Below are 24,989 nucleotides of genomic sequence, written 5' to 3'. Positions count from 1 at the left end.
AACATTAATAAAGATGAGCAGAATGATGACTTCTTGCACCATCACCACTATCACTTCCTCAACTTAAAACAAGTATTTATACAATACCACGAAAGATCCTTAGCAATACTTTGTGTCTCGGTAGAATGGAAGGTACCACAGTATGGTGGAAGGTAACAGCACATAAAACTGACCAAATGCAAGATCCAGAAATTGCTCAATCAAAAATCGAAGTAGAAACTCTACACCAACACTACCCATTTTGTAAATGAACTGTACTATAAAATTTCAGATATATCTATAAAAATGTTCTCTCCTTGTGCTCTACAAAATAGCAGGCTAAAAAAAAGCTAACCTGTGGTATTGCACTTATATCACAGATCAAAATCTTCCAGCAGTACCTGAGCTAGAGCCTTTGGAAGAGGAGGCAACAATAAATAACAAACAGTATAATGTGAAATATAAAACTGTTAATGCACAAGGTAGTATTTCTTCAAGTGGCAATCTGAGTTCCAAGCTGCCTGCATTATGAGCAACACAAGGTAACAGCTGCAAACCTATAACCTATACTGCCAGAGAGCACCCAGGAGCCCAAGGGCTTCGACCAGCAATTAAAACACTGTTGACCACTGACTAGTTGCTAGGAATACAAAGTTTAATACCATGTCCTTGTCGTCAAGGTTTAAAAATCTCAAAGGCCTTAACGCTACTGCAATACATTTAAGATAATCTACAAGTTATTTAAAAACCTGAGAGACTGAAAACTTGCTATGTTTCCATATTATTGCAAGACCCCATTCCTATCCCAAGGACAGTTTAAGAAAACACAGGTTATATGTGAAAGAAAGTGTTTATACATTTGAGAACCCAAATGAAATTATGTTTCCTTTATGGTTCTGTAATTTATAAAATTGGATAAAGTTCACCTGATATTCCACACTATTATTATACATACAGTATGGTCAAAAATCACTGAAAAAACTAATTGTTGGTAAAAACAGATAATGCTCTTAATTTAGTTAGCCATAGACCTCACTTTCCAATATTGGTAAGAGTTTCAGTAAGAAAAATACTAAGTGTGCTTTTTAAAAGTTTCATAATATTCATATTTTTTAAATTACATAATACATGTTTGATTTTAGAAAAAGCCACATATATAAAAGGAAAGCAAAACTATCCATAAACCATATTTCAAATGTAACTGCCAGGAACATTTTAGTCTTTTCTTTCTAGTCCATTTACAACAAAAAGATACGTACTTTTCTTTTTGTTGTTGTTGTTGTTTCTTTTTACAAAACTAGGATGAGTCAAAATACAGTATATATACACTGCACTTGCTTTTCTTCAGCCTAACAATTCTTCCACATCATTAATAAACTCAACAACATAACTGTTAATACCTGCATATATTCCAATTATAAATATAAAACAATTTATTATAAATAGTCCCTTACTTTTAATACATAATAGCAAAAAAACAAAAACAAAACCTAGAAACAACTTTAAATGAAATAGAATGAGCAGCTTCATATAGAATACATCTGGTTATTTTCTTGTGATACCTAAAAGTAAAAATACAGTGTAGGTATGTATTATTTTTTAAGCTCTGAATATTTATTGATAAAACTTTCTTTTAGAAAGGCTGTACTAGTAATACATAGGCGCTCAAAATTGTATTAATACACACAAGTCTTTTTTCCCAACCATACTTTAAAAACATTAGATTTTATCATTAAAAATAAATTACTTTAAATCTGATAGTAAACCTGTTTTTTGGCCTAAATTGTATAAAATATAATGGTAATCACAAAAAAATTTTATAAGGATGATGTTAACACTTTGGGAACACAATCTAATCCTAAAATAATAAGTTGTACTCAATATTTAAAATCCATATTAAGAAAAGCTTGTAAGTTATTGCTTAGTAATATCCCCTGGATTAATAGTTGAAAAGAAAAATCAAAGCAAATCACATGTAGTAAGAAATGTATTCAAGTTAAAAAAAATTTTTTAACTGATCAGTATCAGCATCATTACTACCAATATCACTACCAAGAACACTTCTCCCTTGAACTATAGCAACAAAGGCTCTACTTATTTTTGAAAACTATGCTAGTGAAGAACCAAGTTTATAGATTAGAAATATGTTGACCTTACAGAGATTTAAGTGACTGCCAAACTGAGTAAAATATAGAAAAAATTAATCTCCTGACTTCCACTCAATATTCTTCTATATAAACTCTCTTATTTAAAAAATGTTTTACAACTCTAGCTCTTCAGATATTACAAAGAGATGTCCTGACAAAAACAAATAAAAGGAAGCCAATATATTAGTTCAGTTAGCCCTAGTTTCTTCCTTCCCAATAATCACAAGTGTTTCACTAAGACAAATATTAAAAGAACCAACAAAAGTAACAATTTGGGTGATAACTTTTTAGAAGACAATTATTCAATTGAACATTTACTTAAATTGAATAAATTAAATAATTCAATTAAAGTTTAATAATTTGATTAAGCAATTACTTAACTCAACATTTAATTGGTTTATTTCAATCTTATTTAAGAATAGGTTAGGGCATGGAATTTATAAAACAACGAAAACTAAATTACATCACTGACCCCAAAACAAGCTTCATTTTCTATTTTGATTTAGTGTACAAAATTTTTAAAAACTATGACATGTAATACAAATATTTGGATCATAATTCATATTTAATATAAAGTTAGTATAGAACAACAATTTTTCATTTGTTAAACAGGGTGGGAAGTGAAAATTTTTAAATAAAATTTAAAAAATTACCTTCAAATAAACTGAGGTCTCTTCGTAGCCGTGGTCCATAAAGCCCTTCTAAAATACTCTCAAAACCTGTGTTTTTAAAGAGAGAAAAGTGTATTAACTACTAGAAAAGTTTTATTATACAATAATTTAAAGCAATAAATTCTGTATCAATCAGCAAATTAATTTAACATATCATAAGCACTTTTCCTCCAGCTGAATTAAGCTGAACTTGGCAATATACAACACAATAGTCACACAATGACTACCAGAAATTACATGAATGTAAAGAAATTAAAGTATCAAAATGTAAATATTCACTACTAAAGCAACAACTTTATCATTTAGAACTATTTCTGGGTAAAACATTATGGGCAGATTTCATATGTAATAATCTTGTAGAGAGGGGAAAAATAATTAGAAGACATATAATTGTTTACATTTGTTTTAAAAAAGTAAAGTTAAAAAAATATCATCTTTAACCTTAATTACAAGAATGAGTAAGTGAGTGTCAATAGAGAGAAATCTTTCTGTTAAACATATGATGTATAAAATTTAAACTTACTTGTAAAAATTAAAACACAACAATTTGGTCATGGCTATGGACTGCCCTAAATTTTAGGTAAAAAAAAAAATTTACTGAAAAATCTTGTCAAGTTAACAAAACCTAGTGCACTAATTTCCCAGGTATTTCACTTTCTGGACATTTTGGTTTTAAGATTTTACAATTTCTACTTTGAAGTCAGCAACATATTTAATTTTAAGCAACAATCAGCTACAGACATCTAAAGAAAAATACGATCCTGATGGCAAAATAATTGAGAAGCCAAGAAAAGGAACTAATGTAAGCTGTGTGTGGATTTGGGAGGAAAAAATTAAACATGCCATGACAGACCCTACAAATCAAAGAAAAAGTAGATTTTCTCAGTGGCATTCCTAAATTGTAAAACACCACTAATACTTCCACAGAAATATTTCATAAGTTACAAGATGCTTTTGAAAAACATTAGTATCTTCAAAATCAAGACTCATCTTAGAATCTACTGTCATAATAAAAAGGTAGCCACCAATTTTCATTTAATAAAACATGAACTATTGATGCATCTTACAACTAATTATGCCTTTGATTTCACAAAGTAAGGTAGCTATCATGGTACTTGGTAAGTATGTAATGAATAAAATCTTTTGAAAAATGACCGTACTAATTCCCTTGAGTGGAAATTTCCAGGTAAAAAACTGAATGAACTACCTACTGCCAGAGCAAGCTTTCAAAAATGCCATAAAAAAGACTTTCATATTGGGTAGATTCTCAGACAGATTAAGCCTAAACTCTTCTACAGAGGGTTATGGTATTTTAGAGTAGAAGACATTCTATTTTTCTGTAATTAACGTGCTTCAAAAATATTACCGGCCGGGCGCAGTGGCTCAAGCCTGTAATCCCAGCACTTTGGGAGGCCGAGGCGGGTGGATCACGAGGTCAACAGATCGAGACCATCCTGGTCAACATGGTGAAACCCTGTCTCTGCTAAAAATTACAAAAAATTAGCTGGGCACGGTAGCACGTGCCTGTAATCCCAGCTACTCAGGAGGCTGAGGCAGGAGAATTGCCTGAACCCAGGAGGCGGAGGTTGCGGTGAGCCGAGATCGCGCCATTGCACTCCAGCCTGGGTAACAGGAGCAAAACTCCGTCTCAAAAAAAAAAAAAAAAAAAAAAAAATATATATATATATATTACCACACCTGTGAGCATCTATTGCTGATAACACAGTTCCTAAGATTCTGATTAAAAGTGTATTAGTTGGTCTCATTATAGTCTACATGTCACTACCTCTCTTTATGTCTCTTTAGCTTTCCTTAACGCATTTTGGTCAATTTCTTCTACTACATATTCCACTTCATGAAATTCTTAGGGTTCAGTTTGCTGACTAATACATCTTTTTGTCTAAAAATGTCAACTTTATTGAGGTATAATTTTCATATAACACATTTTAAAAATAAAGTTCAGTAGCTTTTGAAAATCCATTCTTTCATTTTGCCAAGAACACAACCAAGGCAGACACTATTTCCATCAACTCAAATGGTACCCTGTACCCTTCTGAGTGCCTGGAATATCCCAAAGCATCTTTTCTCTTGTAATGTCTTTATTTGGTTTTGGTAACAGGGTAATGCTGGCCTCATAAAGCAAACTGGGAAATGATCCAACCTTCTCCAATTTTTGAGTTTGTGTATTAAAACATTTATTAATTATTAATCAGACTTGGAGCTCTCTTTGTGGTAAAATTTTAATCATAAGTCCAGTTTTTAAAAATCAATAAAAAACTATTCACGTTATCTATTTCTTATTAATGCAATTCTGGTCATTTGTATAAATTATAGCACTTATTGGTAAAAAGTTATTCAAAAGATTATCTTAATATCTTTTTAATATTTTAAGAATCTGTAGTCATGTCCCTCTTTCATTCCCAATAAACAGTTTGGGTATTTTCTCTCCTTTTTCTAAATTTTAAAATTTCTAAATTACTAAAAATTGAAAGTTGATTGAAATCAACTTTTGGTTTCAATTATTTTATTTCTTGATCACTCAGTTAATATGGTTTTTTTTTAAATGTCTGCCCTTTCTTCTTTATATCCTTCTTCCTAATTATTTTTTATTTTCACTCAAATTTATTTTTCTAAGTTTTTTAGGTGGAAGCCTAGATCATTGATTTGAGATCTTTGTTCTTTTCCAATAAAAGCATTTAAAGCTATAAATTTCCCTCTATTCACTACATTAGTTCTATCCCATAAACTGTGATATACTGTCTATTTTCATTTAGTTCAAATTCTTTATAATTTCCCGTATGATGTCTTATTTTACCCATAGGATATAAATGTGTTGTTTAATTTCAAATATTTAGGTGGTGCTCAGAAATATTTCTCTGTTACTGAATTCTTTTTTGTTTGTTTTTGAGACAAAGTCTCACTCTGTCCTCCAGGCTGGAGTGCAATGGTGTGATCTCAGCTCATTGAAACCTCTGCCTCCCAGGTATATGCGAATTCTCCTGCCTCGGTCTCCTGAATAGCTGGGTCTAAAGGCACCTGCCACCATGCCCAGATGTTTTGAATTTTTAGTAGAGATGGGGTTTCATCATATTGACCAGGCTGGTCTTGAACTTTTGACCTCAGGTGATCCACCCGTCTCAGCCTCCCAAAGCGCTAGGATTACAGGTGTGAGCCACCACAGTCAGCCTGTTATTGAATTCGGCCAGATTCTTTGTGGTTATAAAACATGTAAGATTACAATCATTCTAAGTTTTCTGACAATTTATGGATGGCGTATGATCTACACTGGCGAATATTCCATGTAACATGAAAAAAATGTGTGTCTGTAGTCATTGGGAGGAATGTACTATAAATGTTAATTAGGATTACCTGATTGATAATGTTCTTTAAGTCTTCTTTCATGATTTTCTGTCCTTTCTTCTATCCTGCCAATTTTGCTTCATGTAATTTGATGCTCTGTTAGGGGGTGCATTTATATTGCATATTTTTATGTCTCCTTTGTGAATTCATATCATCACTATAAAATGCTCCTCCTTGTTCTTGTTCTGAATTCTACTGTGTCTATTGTTATATCAGCTACACCAACTTTCTTACGATTAGCAGCATTTTCATTATGTATTTTTTTCCAATTCTTTAACTTTTAACCTGTCTTTATATTCACATTTAGTTTCTTGTGGACAACAGAATTGAATCTTGCATTTTTATCTTCTAAAAATCTGTTTTTTAAGGACAGTGTTTAGACCATTAAAATTTAATGTGCTTATTGAAATTGTTGGATTTACATCTACCACCTTATTTGCTTTCTGTTTATTGCCTCTGTTATACATCCTTCCCCATTCTCCAATCCATAATATTATTTTAAGTTAAATGAGAAGTTTGTACATTTTGTTGTACAAACTTTCTATTCCATTTTGTTGCCACCATAAATTTAATAGCTATACCTCCTTTAGTTTTTTTAGGGCTTGTCCTAAGGTTTACAATATTCATTTTAGCTTTTCACCATCTTCTACTTTAAAATATTATAGTACCACTTAGTACGTAAGAGTCAGTACATATTCATCTTCCGACCCATCCTGTGTGCCATAGTTATATATTTTACATCTGCTTGTTATAAATCTCATTATACATAACTTACTTAAAATATAATTTTAAATATATTAAAATATAAGAAAGTATTTTAAATTTACTCACAATGTCACTTTTTTGTGTGTTTGTAGATCTATGCTTAAAGATCTTCTTTTACCTACTGTTTTTCTTAGAGAATAAATCAGTTGTCTCAATAAAAAAAAATTTTTTTGGGGGTATAAAGTTGTAGGTTGACAATTTTTTTGGTACAATGAAGACATGTTTCAGTGTCTAAAGGTCTGCATAGTTGCTAGCCAGTTTACAGTCTTTCTTTCCTTTATTCTTCTATATGTAATGTGCCTTGCCTTTTTTCTCTGGCTGCTTTTAAGACTTTCTTTTTATCCCTGACTTTCAGCAGTTTGATGATTATGTCTTGGCATGGTTTTCCTGGGGTACGCTGAGCTCACTAAATCTGCAGAATTACATTGGTGTCTACGGCAGATTAGTTTTTCTCTTCCAGAATTTTGTGAGAATAGAATCTTACAGAACAGACTCTCTTTTGGAAGGTGCTTGTCTTTTTCATTCAATGGAATAATTCTGAGCTTTATCTGTATTGTTGCTGGTTATCATTAGTTTGTTATTTCTTGGTATATTCCATTATATTAGATATACTACAATTTTTTATTTATTCACATATATGTTTTCATTTTTCTTGTGTAAATAATTAACAGTGTTATTGTAGGGTTATACAGTAGGATTACATTTAGTTTTTTTAAGAAACCAAACTGTTTTCAAAGTGATTGCATCATTTTACATTCCTGCCACTTGCCATCCATATATGAAAGTTACCATGGCTGATTCACATCCCAATCATCACTTGGTTAGTTGTATTTTTCTTCTGTCGGCTTTCTTCTTTAAAAAGAAAAAAAAGAGTGATTTGTAGAAAATATTATAATGTCCTCATGTCTCCATATAATTTTAGTTTGTATTTCCCTATTGACCATCTTTTTACAGGCTCCTGGCATTCAGATATCTCTGTTCAAATCATTTGTACAATGTTTAATTCGGTTTTTAGACATTTTATCATAGTATTATAAGAGCCTTTCCAATTTTGTTTTTAAATATATTCTGTATGCAATTCCTTTGTCTAATAATATGTTGTGAATATTTCTCCTAGTCTATTGTTTGCCTTTTTATTTTCTTAATGGTGTTTCCCAAAGAACAAAAGTAGTTAATTTTGATTACCACCCAGTTTTTCTTTATGGTGGTTTTCCTGCTCTAACAATCAGTATTTTTACCCCAAGGATGAAAAGGCTTTCTCCTAAAAGTTATAGAGATTCAAATTTTACACGTAAGTCTGTGGCTCATTTTGATTGCCTTTTGTGAATGGTGTGAGAGGACTGATCTTTTTATTGTTCTGTAATGATATCTATTTGATGTAGTGAATCATTTATCTCTACCCTAAATCCTCCGATTCCCTCTTATTATGTTCATGTTATCCTTTCAGTCCTTGAACATAACTGAGCAAACTTTAATAGCAGTTTTAATATACTTCTTTGTAATTTCTATCATATATTATTTCTGGTTCTATTTCTACTGATTGATATTTCTCTCAATTATAAATTATATTTTTCTGCTCTTTTGCATATCTAGCACTTTTGCTTGAATGCCAGACATTGTGAAATTTAACATTGAGGGCTGGGTTCCCCACTTTTAAAGGGAGGCAGACCATGTTTATTCAGGAACATTAAGTTAAAGTTCATTTTGAGGTTTCTAAAGAAAGTTTTTAAGGGGCTGGGCATAGTCGCTCATACCTATAATCCCAGGACTTTGAGAGGCTGAGGTAAGAGGACTGCTTGAGACCAGGAGTTTGAGAATAGCATGGTCAACAAAGTGAGACCCCTTCTCTACAAAAAATTTAAAAAATAAGAAAATTAGCCCAGTGCTGTGGTACACACCTACAGTCTTAGCTAATTGGGGGGCTGAAGTGGAGGATAGCTTGAGACAGGAGTTGGAGTCTGAAGTGAGCTATGATAACCCCACTGCACACCAGTCTGGGCAACAGAGCAAGACCTTGTCTCAAAGAAAAAAAGTTTTTAAGGGAGAAGCAGAAAAACTTTTCCATTACTAAGTTTAGCTTTCTTGGTTTCAGTTGGGTGGTGGGAACCTGAATAATGATTGTCAGCCCAGTATAAGTTCTGAAAATTGTTAGCATTATAGGTCCCAGAAACTGTGCTTTCCCAAAGGTGTTATTTGTCAGGTTTTATGGATGTCACCCTACACACACGAACTGGTTTTCAGCCAGATTAAAGACACTGCATGCTGATTTCTTGAGCTCTTTCTCTGTGCAGCTCTCTCCTTTTTGGTACAATGTCCTCATAAATTCCAGCCACTCACAATACACCGAAGGCAGAGATTCGGCAATTTAATTTATTTAAGCTTTATTCTGTTCTTTTTTAAAACTTAAAAACTTTTTTAATAGCTCTCCATACTTTGCAGATATTTAGGTCTGTCATTTATTTCTTTAAATATTAAATATTACAAAATCAGTATTAAAAAATTAAATTGGTATCTAATCATTTCAACTTTTTATTGAATAAGTCTGTTTCTGCAGTCTGATGCCTCTTGACAAGTCAACATCTTGATTTGTTTCTTCATGCAATTAATTCACTACTTACTGACTTTTGTCCTCAAATGATCAGATTTCCTAAGGCTAGAATGGAAGTGCTGTCTTCCAGAGTTCTAACACCCAGTGCCCTTGAGCAAATTATGCTACATGGCAAGGGGGAAAGAGGCTGCAGATCGAATTAAGGTTGTTAAACAGCTGACCTTAAAGTAATATTATCCTGGTGGATCCAACTTAATCTTAGAGTCCTTAAACTGGGGAAGAAGTGGGCAGAGGAGTCAGAAAAAGAGAGACGAAATTGTGAAAGAGAATCAACCAGTCACTGCTGGCTTTAGAAATAAAAGAAGACCGTGCTAGCAGTCTGTAAAAGCTGAAAAATTTAAGAAAATTGATTCTGGCCTAGAGCTTTCATAAAGGAACACAGCCCTGCCTACAGTTTGATATTAGCCCAGTGAAACCCATTTCAGACCTCTGACCTCCAGAACTGTAAGATACGAAGTTTGTCATGTGCCACTAAACTTGTGGTATTCGTTAGCACACTAATAGGAAACTCATACTTGCTTCAAACTAATTTCATGGCTTGAAGTTCCTTGATTAACTCAGGCTACAGATCTACTAGAGGACAGGTCTATGGCAAGTTCAATATTTGATATTTTTCTACCTTTTCTATTCCCACTGTGATCATCACCAAGGCAACCTTCTGGGACTGGGGAAAGGCAAGAGGATTTAGATCTACTTGCTCTTATCCTAAAACATAACCCTTTGATTCGCAACTTTATGTAAAGACAATCTCCCATAGAACTATTTGGACAGGCTATGGCCCTAGAATTCTGATCTTCTTGCCTACACAGCCATGAAAGCACAGATATGTGGTACTAACAAAAGACATCGAGCTTAAGCAGCTTTTTACCTCTGATTTTCTACTTACCTCTAAAATTAGCTTGGGTATTCTCAACTGTCTTTTTAGCTCTTGGCCATTTTTAACTTTTTAAAAATCCAGCACTTTTCACTGTTTCTAGAAGAAAGGTTGATCCAGATCAGGAGTCCCCAACCTTCAGGGCCGTGGACCAGTACCAGTCTGTGGCCTGTTAGGAAATGGACCACACAGCAGGAGCTGAGCAGCCAGTAAGCGAGCAGTACTTCCTGAACTCTGCCTCCTGTCATATTAGATTCTCATAGGAGCACAAACCCTATTATCAACTCTGCATATGAGGTATTCTAGGTTGTATACTCCTTATGAGACTCTTAATGCCTAATGATCTGAGGTGGAACAGTTTCATCCCAAAACCATGCCCCCTGTCCATGGAAAAACTGTCTTCCATGAAACTGGTCACTGGTGCCAAAAAGGGTAGAAAACACTAATTTAGATAACTCAACCCTTCCAAAGACCAAAATTCATAGTTCTTTAAGACTGATTATACTGTAGGGTTCATTTGTATAAGAACATAAAGTTATCCATTTCCCTACTGAAAGCTATGTGATTTTTTTGTTGTTGTTATCACAAACATTGCTGCATTGAAACCTTTCATAAATGGCTTATCCTGTCCAACTTGTAGTTTCTGCTGGGTAGAAATCATTAAGTAAGATTACTTAACCCTAGAGTATGAATACTTTAAACTTTACCACAATCAATATTGCATTGTATGGCTGAATCACCTTAACAATCGTATCAGCAATGTTTGAGTTCCTATTATCCCCAAATGGTCACCAAAAGTCGTTATCATCAGACATCACATTTGTCCAACACACAAAAACAAAATTATCATTTTAATTTGCAGTTCTCTGATTATTGTTTTAGCATATTTTCAAATATTCTATGTTCAGATTTCTCCTTTAGCCAGGCATGGTGGCTCATGACTGTAATCCCAGCACTTTGGGAGGCAGAGGTGGGCAGACTGCTTGAGTCCAGGAAATAAGGTGAACCCCTCCCCACCCCATATATAAATATATAAATTAGCTGGGGATGGTAGCATGTACCTGTAGTCCCAGCTACTGAGGAGGCTCAAGTGTGAGGATCACCTGGGCCCAGGAGGTTGAGCCTGCAGTGAGCTAAGCCATGATCATGCTCCTGCACTCTAGTCTAGATGACAGGCTAGAGTCATCCAGGCTTTTCTTATTTTTCTTTTTACTTTTATTTTAGGTTAAGGGGTACATGTACAGGTTTGTTATATAGGTAAACTAATGTCTCAGGGGTTTGGTGTACAGCCTATTTCATCATCTGGGTGATAACCTAATATCCAACAGTTATTTTTCTGATCCTCTTGCTTCTTGCACCCTCCACTCTGAAGCAGGCCCCAGTGTCTGTTGCTCCCCTCTTCATATCCATGTGTTCTCATTATTTACATGGTAGAATATGTGGTATTTGATTTTCTGTTCCTGCATTAGTTTGTTAAAGATAATGGCCTCCAGCTCCATTTATGTCCTTGCAAAGGATATGAGCTGGTTCTTTTTCATGGCTGCATAATATTCCATGGTATACATAAACCACATTTTCTTTATCAAATCTATTACTGATGGGCATTTAGGTTGATTCCATGTCTTTACTACTGTGCATAGTGCTGCAACTGCCGCAATGAACATATGCATGCATCTTTATAATACAATAATTAATATTATTTTGGGTATATACCATGTAATGGGATTGCCGGTTTGAATGGTAGTTCTTTTAGCTCTTTGAGGAACTGACCTAATGCTTTCCACAATGGTTGAACTAATTTATCCTCCCACCAACAGTGTGTAAATGTTCTGTTTTCTCTGCAGCCTTGCCAGCATGTTATTTTTTTATTTTTTAGAAATAGCCATTCTGACTGGTGTGAGATATTATCTCACTGTAGTTTGATTTGCATTTCTCCAATAATCAGTGATATTGAGCTTTTCTCATATACTTTTGGCTGTATGCACATCTTCTTTTGAAAAGTGTCTGTTCATGTTCTTTGCCCATTTTTTTTTTTTTAAAGACAGGGTTTCACCATGTTGGTTAGGCTGGTCTTGAACTCCTAACCTCAGGTGATCCGCCTGCCTTGGCCTCCAAAGTGCTTGGATTACAGACGTGAGTCACCAGACCTGGCACTTTGCCCACTTTTTAATGGAGTTGTTTTTTTCTTGTAAATTTAAGTAAGTTCCTTACAGATGCTGGAAATTAAACTGTTGTCAGACGCACAGTTGGCAACTATTTTTTCCCATTCTACAGGTTGTTTCTTTACTCTGTTGACAATTTCTTTTGCTGTGCAGTTTCTTTAATTAGTTCCCATTTGCCAATTTTTGCTTTCATTGCAATTGCTTTTGGCATCTTTGTCATGAAGTCTTTGCGCATGCCAATATCCTAAATGGTATTGCCTAGGTTATCTTCAAGAGTTTTTTTATGGTTTTGGGTTTTACATTTGAGTCTTTAGTCTATCTTGAGTTAATTTTTATATAATGTGTAAGGAAGGGGTCTAGTTTCAATTTTCTGCACATGGCTAGCTAGTTATCTCAGCACCATTTACGAATAGGAAGTCCTTTCCTTATTGCTTATTTTTGTTAGCTTTGTTGAAGATTAGATGATTTTAGGTGTATGGCCTTATTTTGGTGCTCTCTATTCCATTCAATTGGTCTATACATCTGGTTCTGTATCAGTACCAACTTGTTTTAGCTACTGTAGCCCTGCAGTATAGTTTGAAGTCAGGTAATGTGATGCTTCTAAGCTTTTTTCTTTTTGCTTAGGATTGTCTGGCTATTCAGTCTCTTTTTTTGGTTCCACATGAATTTACAAACAGTTGTTTCTAGTTCTGTGAAAAATGTTACTGACAGTTTGGTAGAAATAGCAGTGAATCTGTAAATTGCTTTGGACAAAATGATCATTTTAATGATATTGATTCTTCCTATCCATGAGCACAGAATGTTTTTCCATTTATTTGTGTCATCTCTGATTTATGTGAGTAGTGTTTTGTAATTCTCATTGTAGAGATGTTTCAGCTCCCTGGTTAGCTGTATTTCTAGGTATTTTATTCTTTTTGTGGCAACTGTGAATGAGACTGCCTTCCTGATTTGGCTCTTGGCTCACTGCTGTTGGTGTACAGGAATGCAAGTAACATTTGTTCATTGATTTTGTATCCTGGGAAATTTTGCTGAAGTTATTTATCCACTGAAGGAGCTTTTGGGCCGAGACTATCGGGCTTTCTAGATATAGAATCATGTCATCTACAGACAAGTATAGTTTGACTTTCTCTTTTTTTGCATTTGGATGCATATTATTTCTTTCTCTTGCCTGACTACTCTGGCCAGCACTTCCAATACTATGTTGAAGAGAAGTGGTGAAAGAAGGCATCCTTGTCATGCACCAGTTTTCAAAGGTGATGCTTCCAGCTTTTGTTCAGTCAGTATGATGTTGGCTGTGGGTCTGTCATATGCAGTTCTTACTATATTGAGGTGTGTTCCTTCAATACCGACTTTACTGAGAGTTTTTAACAAGAAGGAAAACTGAATCAATAAATCCAAAGCCTTTTCTGTATCTGTTGAGATAATCATGTGGTTTTTGTCTTAAGTTCTGCTTGTACGATGAATCACACTTACTGATTTGCATACAATGAACTGATCTTGCATGAAAGGAAAAAAGCCTACTTGATCGTGGTGTATTAGGTTTTTCACGTGCTGCTGGATTCAGTCTCCAAGCATTTTGTTGAGGATCTTTGCATCTATGTTCATCAAGCATATTGTCGTAGAGTTCTCTTTTGTTGTTGTGTCTCTGCCAAGTTTTGGTATCAAGATAATCAAGGAGATCCTCTTCCTATATTTTTTGGAATAGTTTCAGTAGCAACAGTACTAGCTCTTGTTTGTATAACTGGTAGAATCCAGCTGTGAATCTACCAGGTCCAGGGCTTTTTTAGATTGGTAGGGTATATATTACTGATTCAATTTAGGAGCTCATTATTGGTCTCTTCAGGGCAGCAATTTCTTCCTGGTTCAGTTGTGGGAGGATATATGTGGCCAGAAATTTATCCATCTTTTCTAGGTTTCTAGTTTGTATGAATAGAGGTGTTTGTAGTAGTCTCTGATGGTTATTTGCATTTCTATGGAGTCAGTGGTAGCATTCCCTTTGTTTTTTCTAATTGTGCTTATTTGGGTCTTCTCTATTCTGTATTACCTAGCTAGTGACCTATATTATTAATTTTTTCAAAAAACAACTCCTGAATTCAATGATCTTCTGAATGCTTTTTCTTGTCTCAATCTCCATCAGTTAAGTTCTGATTTTGGTTCTTTCTTGTTTTCTGCTAACTTTAGGATTACTTTGCTCTTGATTCTCTAGTTCTTTTAGTTGTGATGTTTGGCTATCAATTTGAGGTCTTTCTAACTTTTTGATGTGAGCGTTTAGTTCTATAAATTTTCCTCTTAACACTGCCTTAGTTGTGCCCCAGAGATTCTGGTATGTTGCATTTTTCTTTGCATTACTTTCAAAGAACTTGTTAATTTTTGCTATTTATCCAAAAGTAATTTCATTATTTATTCACAAGCTATTCAGGAGCATGTTAATTTTCACATAATTACATGGTTTTGAGTGATTTTTTTTAAGTTTTAAATTTATATATTTATTGAGCTGTGACCCAGGAGTTTTTGGTATGATTTTGTGTCTTCCACATTTATTGAGGATAGTATTATGTCCAATCATGCAGTCAGTTTTAGAGTATGTGCTGTGTGGTGATGAGAAGTATGTATACTCTGCTGTTTTGGAATTAAGAGTCCCATAGTGGTCTATCAGATCCATCTGGTCCAATGTTAAGTTCAGGTCCTGAATATCTTTGTTAAGTTTCTCCCTCAATGATCTAATACCCTCCAGTGAGTGCTGAAGTCTCCTATTTTTATTGTGGGAGAGTCTAAGTATCTTTTTATGTCTCTAAGAACTTGCTTTATGAATCTGGGTGCTCCTCTGATGGGTGCATATATATTTAGGATGGTTAGGTCTTCTTTTTGAATTAAACCCTTTACCCTTATTTAATGCTATTCTTTGCCTTTTTTCATCTTTGTTGTTTTAAGTCAGTTTTGTCTACATTAGGATTGCAACCCCTGCTTTTTTCTCATTTCAATTTGTTTGGTAGGTTTTCTTCCATCCCTTTATTTTCAGTCTATGTATGTCACTGTATGTGAGGTGGTCTCTTGAAGATAGCATACCATTGGGTCTTGCGTTTTTATCCAGCTTGCCACTCTCTGCTTTTTAAATGGTGCATTTTACCCATTTACATTCAATATTAGGATTGGTATGTGTGGATTTGACCCTATTATTCTGTTGTTAGCTGATTACTATGCTGGCTTGTTTGTATGGTTGTTTTACAGTGTCATTTGTCTGTGTACTTGAGTGTTCGTGTATTGGCTGGTAATAGTCTTTCCATATTTAATGTTCCTTTCAAGATCTCTCATAAGGCAGGTCTGATGGCATCAAACTCCCTCAGCATTTGCTTATCTAAAAAGGATCTTACTTCATCTTTGCTTAGGAAGCTTAGTATACCTGGATATAAAAATTTTAGCTGAAAATATTTTTATTTAAGAATGTTGAGTATAGGTATCGAATCTCTGTGGCTTGTAGGGTTTCTGCTGAGAGGTCTGCTATTAGCCTGATGGAGCTCCCTTTGTAAGTGACCTGCCCTTTCTCTCCAGCTACCTTTAACATTCTTTCATTCCAACCTTGGAAAATGTGATCATGTGTCATAGGAATGATCTTGCACAGAATCTTCCAAGGGTTCTCTGTATTTCCTGAATTTGATTGTTGCTTTCTTTAGTGAGCTTGGGGAGGTTTTAAATAATGATATCCTGAAATATGTTTTCCAAGTTGTTTTCTTTTTCTCTGTACCTTTCAGAAATGAGTGATTTATAGGTGTGGCCTCTTTACATAATCCCATATTTCTTGGTGACTTTGTTCACTCCTTTTCATTCTTTTTTCTTTATTTTGTCTGACTCTTATTTCAGAAAGTCAGTCTTCAAGCTCCGAGGTTCCTTCCAGAGCCTGGTCTAGTCTGCTGTGACTACTTATGATTGGATTGTGATATTCCTGTAGTGTGTTTTTCTGCTCAAACAGATCAGTTAGGTCTGTTTGTTTGTTTATACTGGCTATATTATCTGTCAGCTCCTATACATATTCCATTTCTGCTATTTCAGCTTTGGCCACTTTTAACTAAACTGCTGGCCTTTTAAGAATTCAGGCATAGTTTTATGTATTCTGGGTAATAATAATCAAATTCATAAATTGCAAACATGTCCAATTATGACTTGACTTTTCATTTTGTTTTTGGGTGGCTCTGTTGGTTTAATATACCATACTTTAACCTTTTTTGTATATTGTTCTATGGTTTGTATATTTTTTTCTTATATAGGAAAAATTTTTGAAGGCCAAAAATTGTTTTATGTGTGAATATGAGTGTGCATTTTGTTTTCACATGTAGTTCTTTAATGTATTGAAATTCATTTTCTTATAAACAGTATAAAGCAGAAAATCAATTTTATCCAAAGCACCATTCATTTTCAGGCCACTTTCATTACTCATTAAATCTCAAAAGGATGTGGGTCTGTATTTCTTCTTGTCCATTCACAGCTTTATTGAAATATAATTTACTCCCATAAAATTTGCTCACTTTCTGTTTCTATACATTTGCCTTTTCTGGATATTTCATATAAAGAGAATGATATCACACATGCACTTCTGTGTCTGACTTCTTTCACTGACCATAATGGTCTCAGATTCTTCACATTATAGAATACATCAGTACTCCAATCCTTTTAACAGCTGAACAGCATTCCACTGTATGGAAATACCACCTTTGTTTATTGATTTGCTAGCTAATGAAACTCTGAGTTGTTTCCATTTTTTGCTACTGTGAATAACACTGCTAAGAAACTTACATGGAAAAGATTTTTATTTCTATTAGGTACGTCTACAGGAATATAACTGCTGGGTCATATGGTAAGTCCACATTTAATATTTTGAAAAACTGCCAAACTGTTTTCCAAAGTGCCTGCAACATTTGCATTGTCATAACAAATTCTCCACATCTTTACCAACACTTTGATTATAGCCATTCTAGTGGATGCAAAGTGCAGTCTCATTTCCCTAGTGACTAATGATGTTGAATATTTTTCCACGTGTTCATTAGCAGTTCATGTAAGTTCCTTGGTAAAATTCAAATGTTTTGCCCATTTCACAATTGAGTTGTCTGTCTTTTCATTATTGAGTTGTAAGAGTTCTTTTGAACATAAATCCCTTATGAGATATTCATCCATCTGCAAATATTTTGTTTAAGCCTGTGGATTTTTTTCTTGATATAGGGTGATGTGGTTTGGCTCTGTGTCCCCACCCAAATCTCATCTTGTAGCTACCATAACTCCCACGTGTTATGGAAGGGACCCAGTGGAAGATGACTGAATTATAGGGGTTGGTCTTTCTCATACTGTTCTGGTGATAGTGAACAAGTCTCTGATATTTGATGGTTTTTACAAACACAAATTTCTCTGCACAAGCTCTCTTTGCCTGCCGCCATCCATGTAAAATGTGACTTGCTTCTGCCATGACATTGAGGCCTCCCCAACCATGTGGAACTGTAAGTCCAAAAAGCCTCTTTATTTTGTAAATTGCCTCGTCTCAGGTATGTCTTTATCAGCAGAGTGAAAACAAACTAATACACAGGGTCTTGCTCTGGAATTCAGGCTGAAGTGCAGTGGCACTATCAAAGCTCACTGCAGCACTTCCTGGGCTTGAGTGATCCTCCTGATCCAGCCTCTTGAGTAGCTGGGACCACAGGCATGCACCACCATGCCTAGCATTTTATTTTATTTTATTTTAGTAGAGATAGAGAAAAGGTTTATTGGAGTAATTCTTGCTTATGTTATAGGTTTTATAATTATCAAAAATGTTAACTTAAAAATAATCTTGTTTCTGGCAGGATGTAGTAGCTCTCACCTGTAATGCCAGCACTTTGGGAAGCCAGGCAGGTAGATCACTTCAGGTCAGAAGTTCGAGACCAGCCTGGCCTATGTGGTGAAAACCTGTCTCTATGAAAAATACAAAAATCAGCTGGGTATGGTTGTGTGTACATGTAATCCCAGCTACTCAGGAGGGAAGGTAGGAGAACAGCTTGAACTTGGGAGGCAAGGTTGCAGTGAGCCGAGATTGCACCACGGGCCTTCAGTCTGGGGGACAGAGTGAGACACCATCTCAAAAATAAATAAATAAATAAATAATGAAAATAAAAACACTTGTTTCTTTTTGATGTTCAAGGAAGTGGCCAATTTATATCCAAAACACTTGTTAAAACTATCCACCAGCTTTAATAGTATATCTATAGATTCTTTTACACTTCTACACAAATATATGTGGAAAACAATTGTAAATCCTCTTCCAAATCATGTCTTTTTTCTTATTTTTACTGTTTTGATGATATCCTCAAGTTAATGCTAAACTGGTATTAATGAGCATCCTTTCCATTTTACTGATTACAAATGAAATTCTTCTCACAGTTTGAAGTCACATACAATACTTGCTGTAGATTTTACACTTGTGTCAGAATGAAGATAACCTTCTATGGCACTTTTTAAAAATTCTGATCCAGAATAACAGATTTTGTTAATTGGGCACATGGGGAAAGAGATGGGCAGTGTCAAGGACAAAATATTTCAGTGAGACAAAAATAAGTTTACTGAGTTCAAGAAAACAGTAGAAGACAGTGAATTACACAAGAGTTTAAGATTTCAGATACTGAAAGATTCTAGGTATAGAGTCTGCAGAAGTATCTCCCAAACTCTTGAAACACAAGCCCCATCAGTAAAAACTTGACTGGGTACCCTTGATATCTGCATATTGGTTCAAAATAAAAAAGAAGATGAATTAAAAACATCATAAAATGTCTTAATTTGTTCAAGTCATAAAAATCATTAGTTGCTCATTCAAGTCATGTGTATTATTTATTTACTGCTATATAACAAAAGGCCACAAAGTATGTGCCTTAAAACAACACAAATTTATTCATCACAGCTCTTTAGATCAGAAGCCTGGTATGATGTGGCTGGTTGACCAGTTGAGTTCTCATTTGGAGGTGCTGGGGAAAATCTGCTTCCAAGTTCATTCTTACTAGCACAATTCAGTCTGATGTGATTGCAGGACAGAGGTCCTCATTCTCTTACTGTCAGCCAAGGGCGAGCCTCTGACTCCTAGAGGCCACCTTTATTACTTAATATGTAGCCCCCCTCCTCTTCTACCACCAGCAGAAAAAAACCAAAAAACAAAAAAACCACCTCTCTGCTTTAAAATGACTCAATGGAGTTTAGGTCAGACCTGCCCAGATAATCTCTCTCTTAATGCTAACTATGCCTTATAACATAACCTAATCATGATGTGGGGGAGTAGGGTAGGGTGGGGGATTCCTCTTGAGGGCTGTCTTAGAATTCTGTCTACTACATCTGCACTAAGGGTAAAGTTCATCATTAATGACAGTGAATTACAAGTGAACAGATGAACTAAGGTAAGCAGGTCTTGGCCTTCTGCTGGTGAGGCATCTCCACACAGGGCCTCAGCCTCCTCCTGTCCCTGACTGAGGACTCCACAGTGGGCACTCCTTGGGCATGGAGGAGGCAGCAGGAAGGGGTGACAGGAGCAGATGCAGAGCACCCCCCCAGTCACCCTTGGCCTCCCCCACCTCTGAGCTGCCAACAGCCAAGACCCAGCAAAGCAGAGAGAGGAGGGGGCCAAAGGGGAGGAGACAGACTCTGTGAAAGCAGGCCCCACCTCCATAGCAGAGCAGACACCCAAGTATGCAAATCGTGTCCTCCTTGGGGAGAAGTCCCCCCTACAAGTTCCTCCTTTGAGGCCAACAGCACCCTGGGGAGGGCAGGGGCTGCACGAGACTAGAGAAAGGAAAATCCCACAGAAGAAGATTCAAAGCATCAGTCCCATGCCTGTCTGTGAACAAGCGAACGGGACCAAAGGCTCTTCTCTGTTTCAATTTTTTCGTCCCATTTCTTTTCAAATATGATTAGAGTTACATTGCTTTCACCTCATAATTGGGCTAATAATTTATACTAGGATAGGAGAAATACGTCAACTTTAAAATTTTGGTCTTCTTTATCTACACTTAAATTTTTAGCGTTACCTTTAATCTGTGGTTTCTTTGTAGGCATCTCTGTAAATTACTTGTCTATTTCATGAACCTTACTTCAGTTGAAATTAAATAATAAAGCAGCAAAAATCACATAAAGATAAACTCTATTATCTTGAAAGTGAATGCACAAATGAACATACCACTATCAAGCCAAACCTCTGTAGAATGCATCTCTTCCATCAGAATGTTAAGTAACTTAACAGAAAATGTGATCTTCTGACATAGAACTAGTATTAGTTTATGTTAAATTAATATAGTAATAAGGATTTGTTTTTAAAAAAACAAATATCACAAGACAATTCTGTTATCTCTTAGACTGAGCTGTCTCCACATTGGAGACCATTTGTTAAAAGTATGGTCCAGCTTCCACTTACAATATGAAAAGCTGAAAAGAATGTCATTTCCACCTAATAAGACTGGATAATTTACAAAAAGTATAACTTTTCTCAAACCCATTGGAGAGCTGAGGTTACAGAATAATCCATCAGCTTAAAATCTGTGGGGGAGGGGGGAAGTAAAAAAGATACTTCCAAAGAGATAGGACATGAAAACAGACTCGTGTCACAGAGCATGGCAGGGAGGTGAGACAACCATACAAGTGGGTAAGAATTTAACTATAATTTTTAACAAATTGCTAAAGGAAAAGTATGGGCTAGAATGAGTGCATAGCTGCAGACATGGACCTCACCAATTGGCTGACCAGAAAGAGTCTAAGAACAGCAAGAGATGAAAGAAAGTCTCTTTTAGTGATGCAGCCCTATAAGATGAGAGAAACTGGCACAGAAGGAAAATAATAAAGCCCTACCTGGTCCCTTTTTTCCAAAACAGCTAAAATTTTAAGCTGCCTGGCATAGAGAAGCAAACCATATCACTCCCAGAAAACAGGCAAACAAGGCCCACTATGACTGGAGTAGGTGAAAAAAATCTATCCCTGAGGGAAAAACAGGAAACTAACCTGAACCTAGATTATTAAGGTATCTCCTGCAGCATGTAATAGCATAGGATCACTAAGAAAACCCCAGCCCTCAGACTCAGGGACACAAAACACTGCCTATCTAAAACAAATAAAGACAACAGAGAAATTTTTATCTTCAGCACCTACTACCAGGCTAGCAAGCATAGAGTAACAAGCAGTAACAATCTACCATTGAAGAAAAGGCAAACACTTGAAGAGCACCTCCATAAGGTACAGTGCAATGGGAAGGTTAAAGATTAAGGTGGAACAGAAACATTGAGGAAAACCTGTCAGCAAAACAACCCTCCACCCTCAGTACAAGGTAATATGAGAGGAATTTGAAGCTGATGAAGGTAACCGAAGATAACTATAGTAACAACAAAATCCAAATACAGCTTAACTCTTAACCAGTTAGACTCAATCCCTGGTACTAACAGCCTAGCAGCAGAAGAGGCACATACATTTTTAGGCATAGATGCTATTCACCTAAGTAGTGTCTGCTTTTCTACATATTACTTCTGACAATCATTCAAAAATCACACACATACACACACACACACACACACAGAAAAACACAACAAAGAGATTAACAGGACCATATTTAGACATGACACAGATGACAGAAATACCAGAAAGGAACTTTAAAATAACTATGATTCATATATTTAAGACTCTAGTGAAAAAGTGAGCAACATGCATATACATATGGAGAATGTTAACAGAAATAAGGAAGTCAAATGGAAATTCTAGAAATAAAAACAAGTACCAGTGCTAAAGGATGTATTCCAGGGGCTCTTCAGCAGAGTCAACATAGGCAAGGAAAGAATCAGTGAACTTAAAATTAGGTCAGCGGAATATATCCAAACTAAAACACCAACTGGCTTTTTTTTTAAGTTTCATGTAAAATTAGTGTCCAAGAGCTATATGACAGTATCAAATTGTTTAACATAAATATAACTGAAATCCCAAAAGGAAAAAAAAAGAATGAAACAGAAGAAATATTGAAAAGGTAACAGCTGAGACTATTACAAAAGTAATAAAAGACTTCAAGCTATAGGTCAGAGAATCACAGAGAACACTGTGCAAAATAAATACTTACAATCTTAAAAGCAGCCAGATTTTAAAAAGAACAATATATATGCGCAAGAACAAAGATAAGAATTATAGCACATTTCATAAAGAAAACTATGAAAACAGGAAGACAATAAAGTGACATCTTTTAAGTGCTAAAAGAAACAAAGTGTGAACCCAGAATTCTATACCGAGCAAAAAAAATTTGAAAAATAAAGGTGAAATAAAGACATTTCAGACATACAAAAACGGAGATAATTCATTATCAGCAAACCTGCACTACAAGAAACATTGAAGGAAATTCTTCAGACAGACATGTTACCACACAGTCATCTGGATCTATACAAGCAATGAAGGTTGCTGAAAAATGGTCAAGATTATTAATAAATATAAATAAATATAGTTTTTAATTGTTCTAAAGGATAATCAAGTATTTAACACAAAAATAGTTATAATGTGGGTTTATGTAGAAATTTTGTACTTTTTGTATAAGTTTTGCAGATCATATGTTTTTAACACACACGTAGACCATATAAAGAACTCTTGAAACTCAACATTAAGGAAAAAAAAAAAACACTAAATTTTTTTTAATGAACAAAATATATGAACAGACACCTCAAAAAAGAAGTTATATGGAGAGCAAATAAGCACATAAAAAGATGCTCAATATCCCTTATCAAAACATGCAAATTGAAACACCAATAAATTACCACTAAATAACCATTAGACTGGTGAAAAAGAAACTGCTACTAGTGCATGGGTAAGGATGCAGAGAAACTGGAATTCTCAGAAACTGCTGTTAGGAATGCAAAATGCAAAACAGCCTAACAATTTCTAGTAAGTTAAACATACATTAACCAACAACCCCATTCTTAGGTATATACACAAGAGAAATAAAACATTTATACAAAAATCTGTATAAACAAGTGTTCATATAGGTCCATTCATAATCACCCAAACCTGGAAATAACTCAGTGTGCTTCTTCAAATGTTGAATGGATAATCTTTGGTATAGTAAAATACTACTCAGCAATAGAAAGGAACAAACAGCTAATATATGCAACACCAGAGTATCTCAAATGCATGTTGTTAAGTGAAGGCAGCCAGATTCAAAAATATATAATGTATGCTTCCACTTATACGACACTAAAAAAAAGTAAAACTATCCAATGAAAAAGCAGATTCATGGTTGTTAGTGCCTGGATGGGGAAAAGAAGATAACTATCACATACACAAAAGAACTCTGGGGACAATGGAACTGTTCTTGATTGCAGAGTGGCTGATTACCCAACTGTTTGCTGGAGCTCACTGAATTGTGCTCTGTGAATCATACCTTGATAAAACCTGGCAAAATAACAAAAAATTTAAAATATGACATAAGAGTTTTTGAAGGATAGAGGGATGAAAGTCATTATTGAGAATTAAATGACTGTGAGGTTGGAATGCTTGGTGGGCTATCGTGAAGAAGAGTGAAGTCCAGGAATAATGTCAGGGTTTAAAGTAAGGATGGGAGATTAAAAACTAGGTGTCAAAGCTACCAGTGAATGTGCAAAGAGATCTGGCTTTTAGCATACTCATGCCATACTAAAAAGCCCAAGATCCTCAAAAATAGAAAGCATTTTGTATGGGAGCACAACAATGATTTGAAAGCAAAATCATAATACAGAGTACACAAAGAAAAACTACCTTTAAAAAAATAATAAAAAGCTTTTTGAGAGTAAATGTAAGGATAATGAGGTATGTTCACATAAATATAACATTTGTAGAAGAGCTCAGGGAAATTAGAGGAAAATTTAAAGAAATAATTTTTTTAAATAAATAAAAGATTAATAAAAGAATTTAAGTTAGTTTAGCATAACCTCTCTCATCACTAGTTAATCCTCCACTCTACTCTAGTGGTCCTCTGTTTCAACTCTTCGCAAACACTCTGCTCATTTATTTTTCTTTGCTTTTAAGGCCTCTACTCCTTCTTGTGCTCCATCCCTTCTTTTGTCTAACTCAAATTCTGTGTCTTCAAGGAAGGTGCCTCTAATTAAACCATTCCTCATTAATATCTGTTCATCTTTAAATGCTTACCATACCTATTTGTGTTACACAATTCAAAGTATCTAAGCTCTATCAAAGAAGCTTTCCTAATCCCAAATGTAGCTCAAGTCAACTAAGTTCAGGAACTTGGGTTTCCAACAGTCACACATTCCAAGTTGGAATATTTGAAATCAGAAGTATCCTGGGAAATCTATTATTTCCATATGCCATTCTGATATATATTTGGCATCTAAACCTATTCCATGATAGCCTCATATGGCTGAATGAACAAACCCAAAACCACAATTTTAAAAACCCATCTCTTTTTAGAACACG

General features: G+C 34.9%; 1 protein-coding gene across 42 annotated transcripts in view; it reads right to left on the bottom strand.

The window, feature by feature from the left end:
- The window catches only part of LCORL (ligand dependent nuclear receptor corepressor like), a 198,332-nt gene that overhangs the window by 134,580 nt on the left and 38,763 nt on the right, over positions 1–24,989 (bottom strand). For 38 of the 42 annotated variants that reach the window (XR_013533171.1, XR_013533173.1, XR_013533175.1 and 35 more), the window contains exon 2: positions 2,780–2,845. Coding sequence is in view for 11 of the 42 variants with exons in the window: in XM_035293964.3 (XP_035149855.1) it covers positions 2,780–2,845 (66 nt within the window). In the remaining 31 variants the exon portion in view is untranslated. Of the gene's footprint in view, positions 1–2,779; positions 2,846–10,416; positions 10,574–24,989 lie in introns of all 42 variants that reach the window. The other 4 variants (XM_078367440.1, XM_078367436.1, XM_078367448.1 and 1 more) reach the window with 1 other exon arrangement.

Source organism: Callithrix jacchus, chromosome 3, assembly GCF_049354715.1.
Source record: "Callithrix jacchus isolate 240 chromosome 3, calJac240_pri, whole genome shotgun sequence".
NCBI classification, from domain to species: domain Eukaryota; kingdom Metazoa; phylum Chordata; class Mammalia; order Primates; family Cebidae; genus Callithrix; species Callithrix jacchus.
The sequence above is the reverse complement of the archived record's forward strand: the minus strand, read 5'-3'. Positions and strand labels throughout refer to the sequence as shown.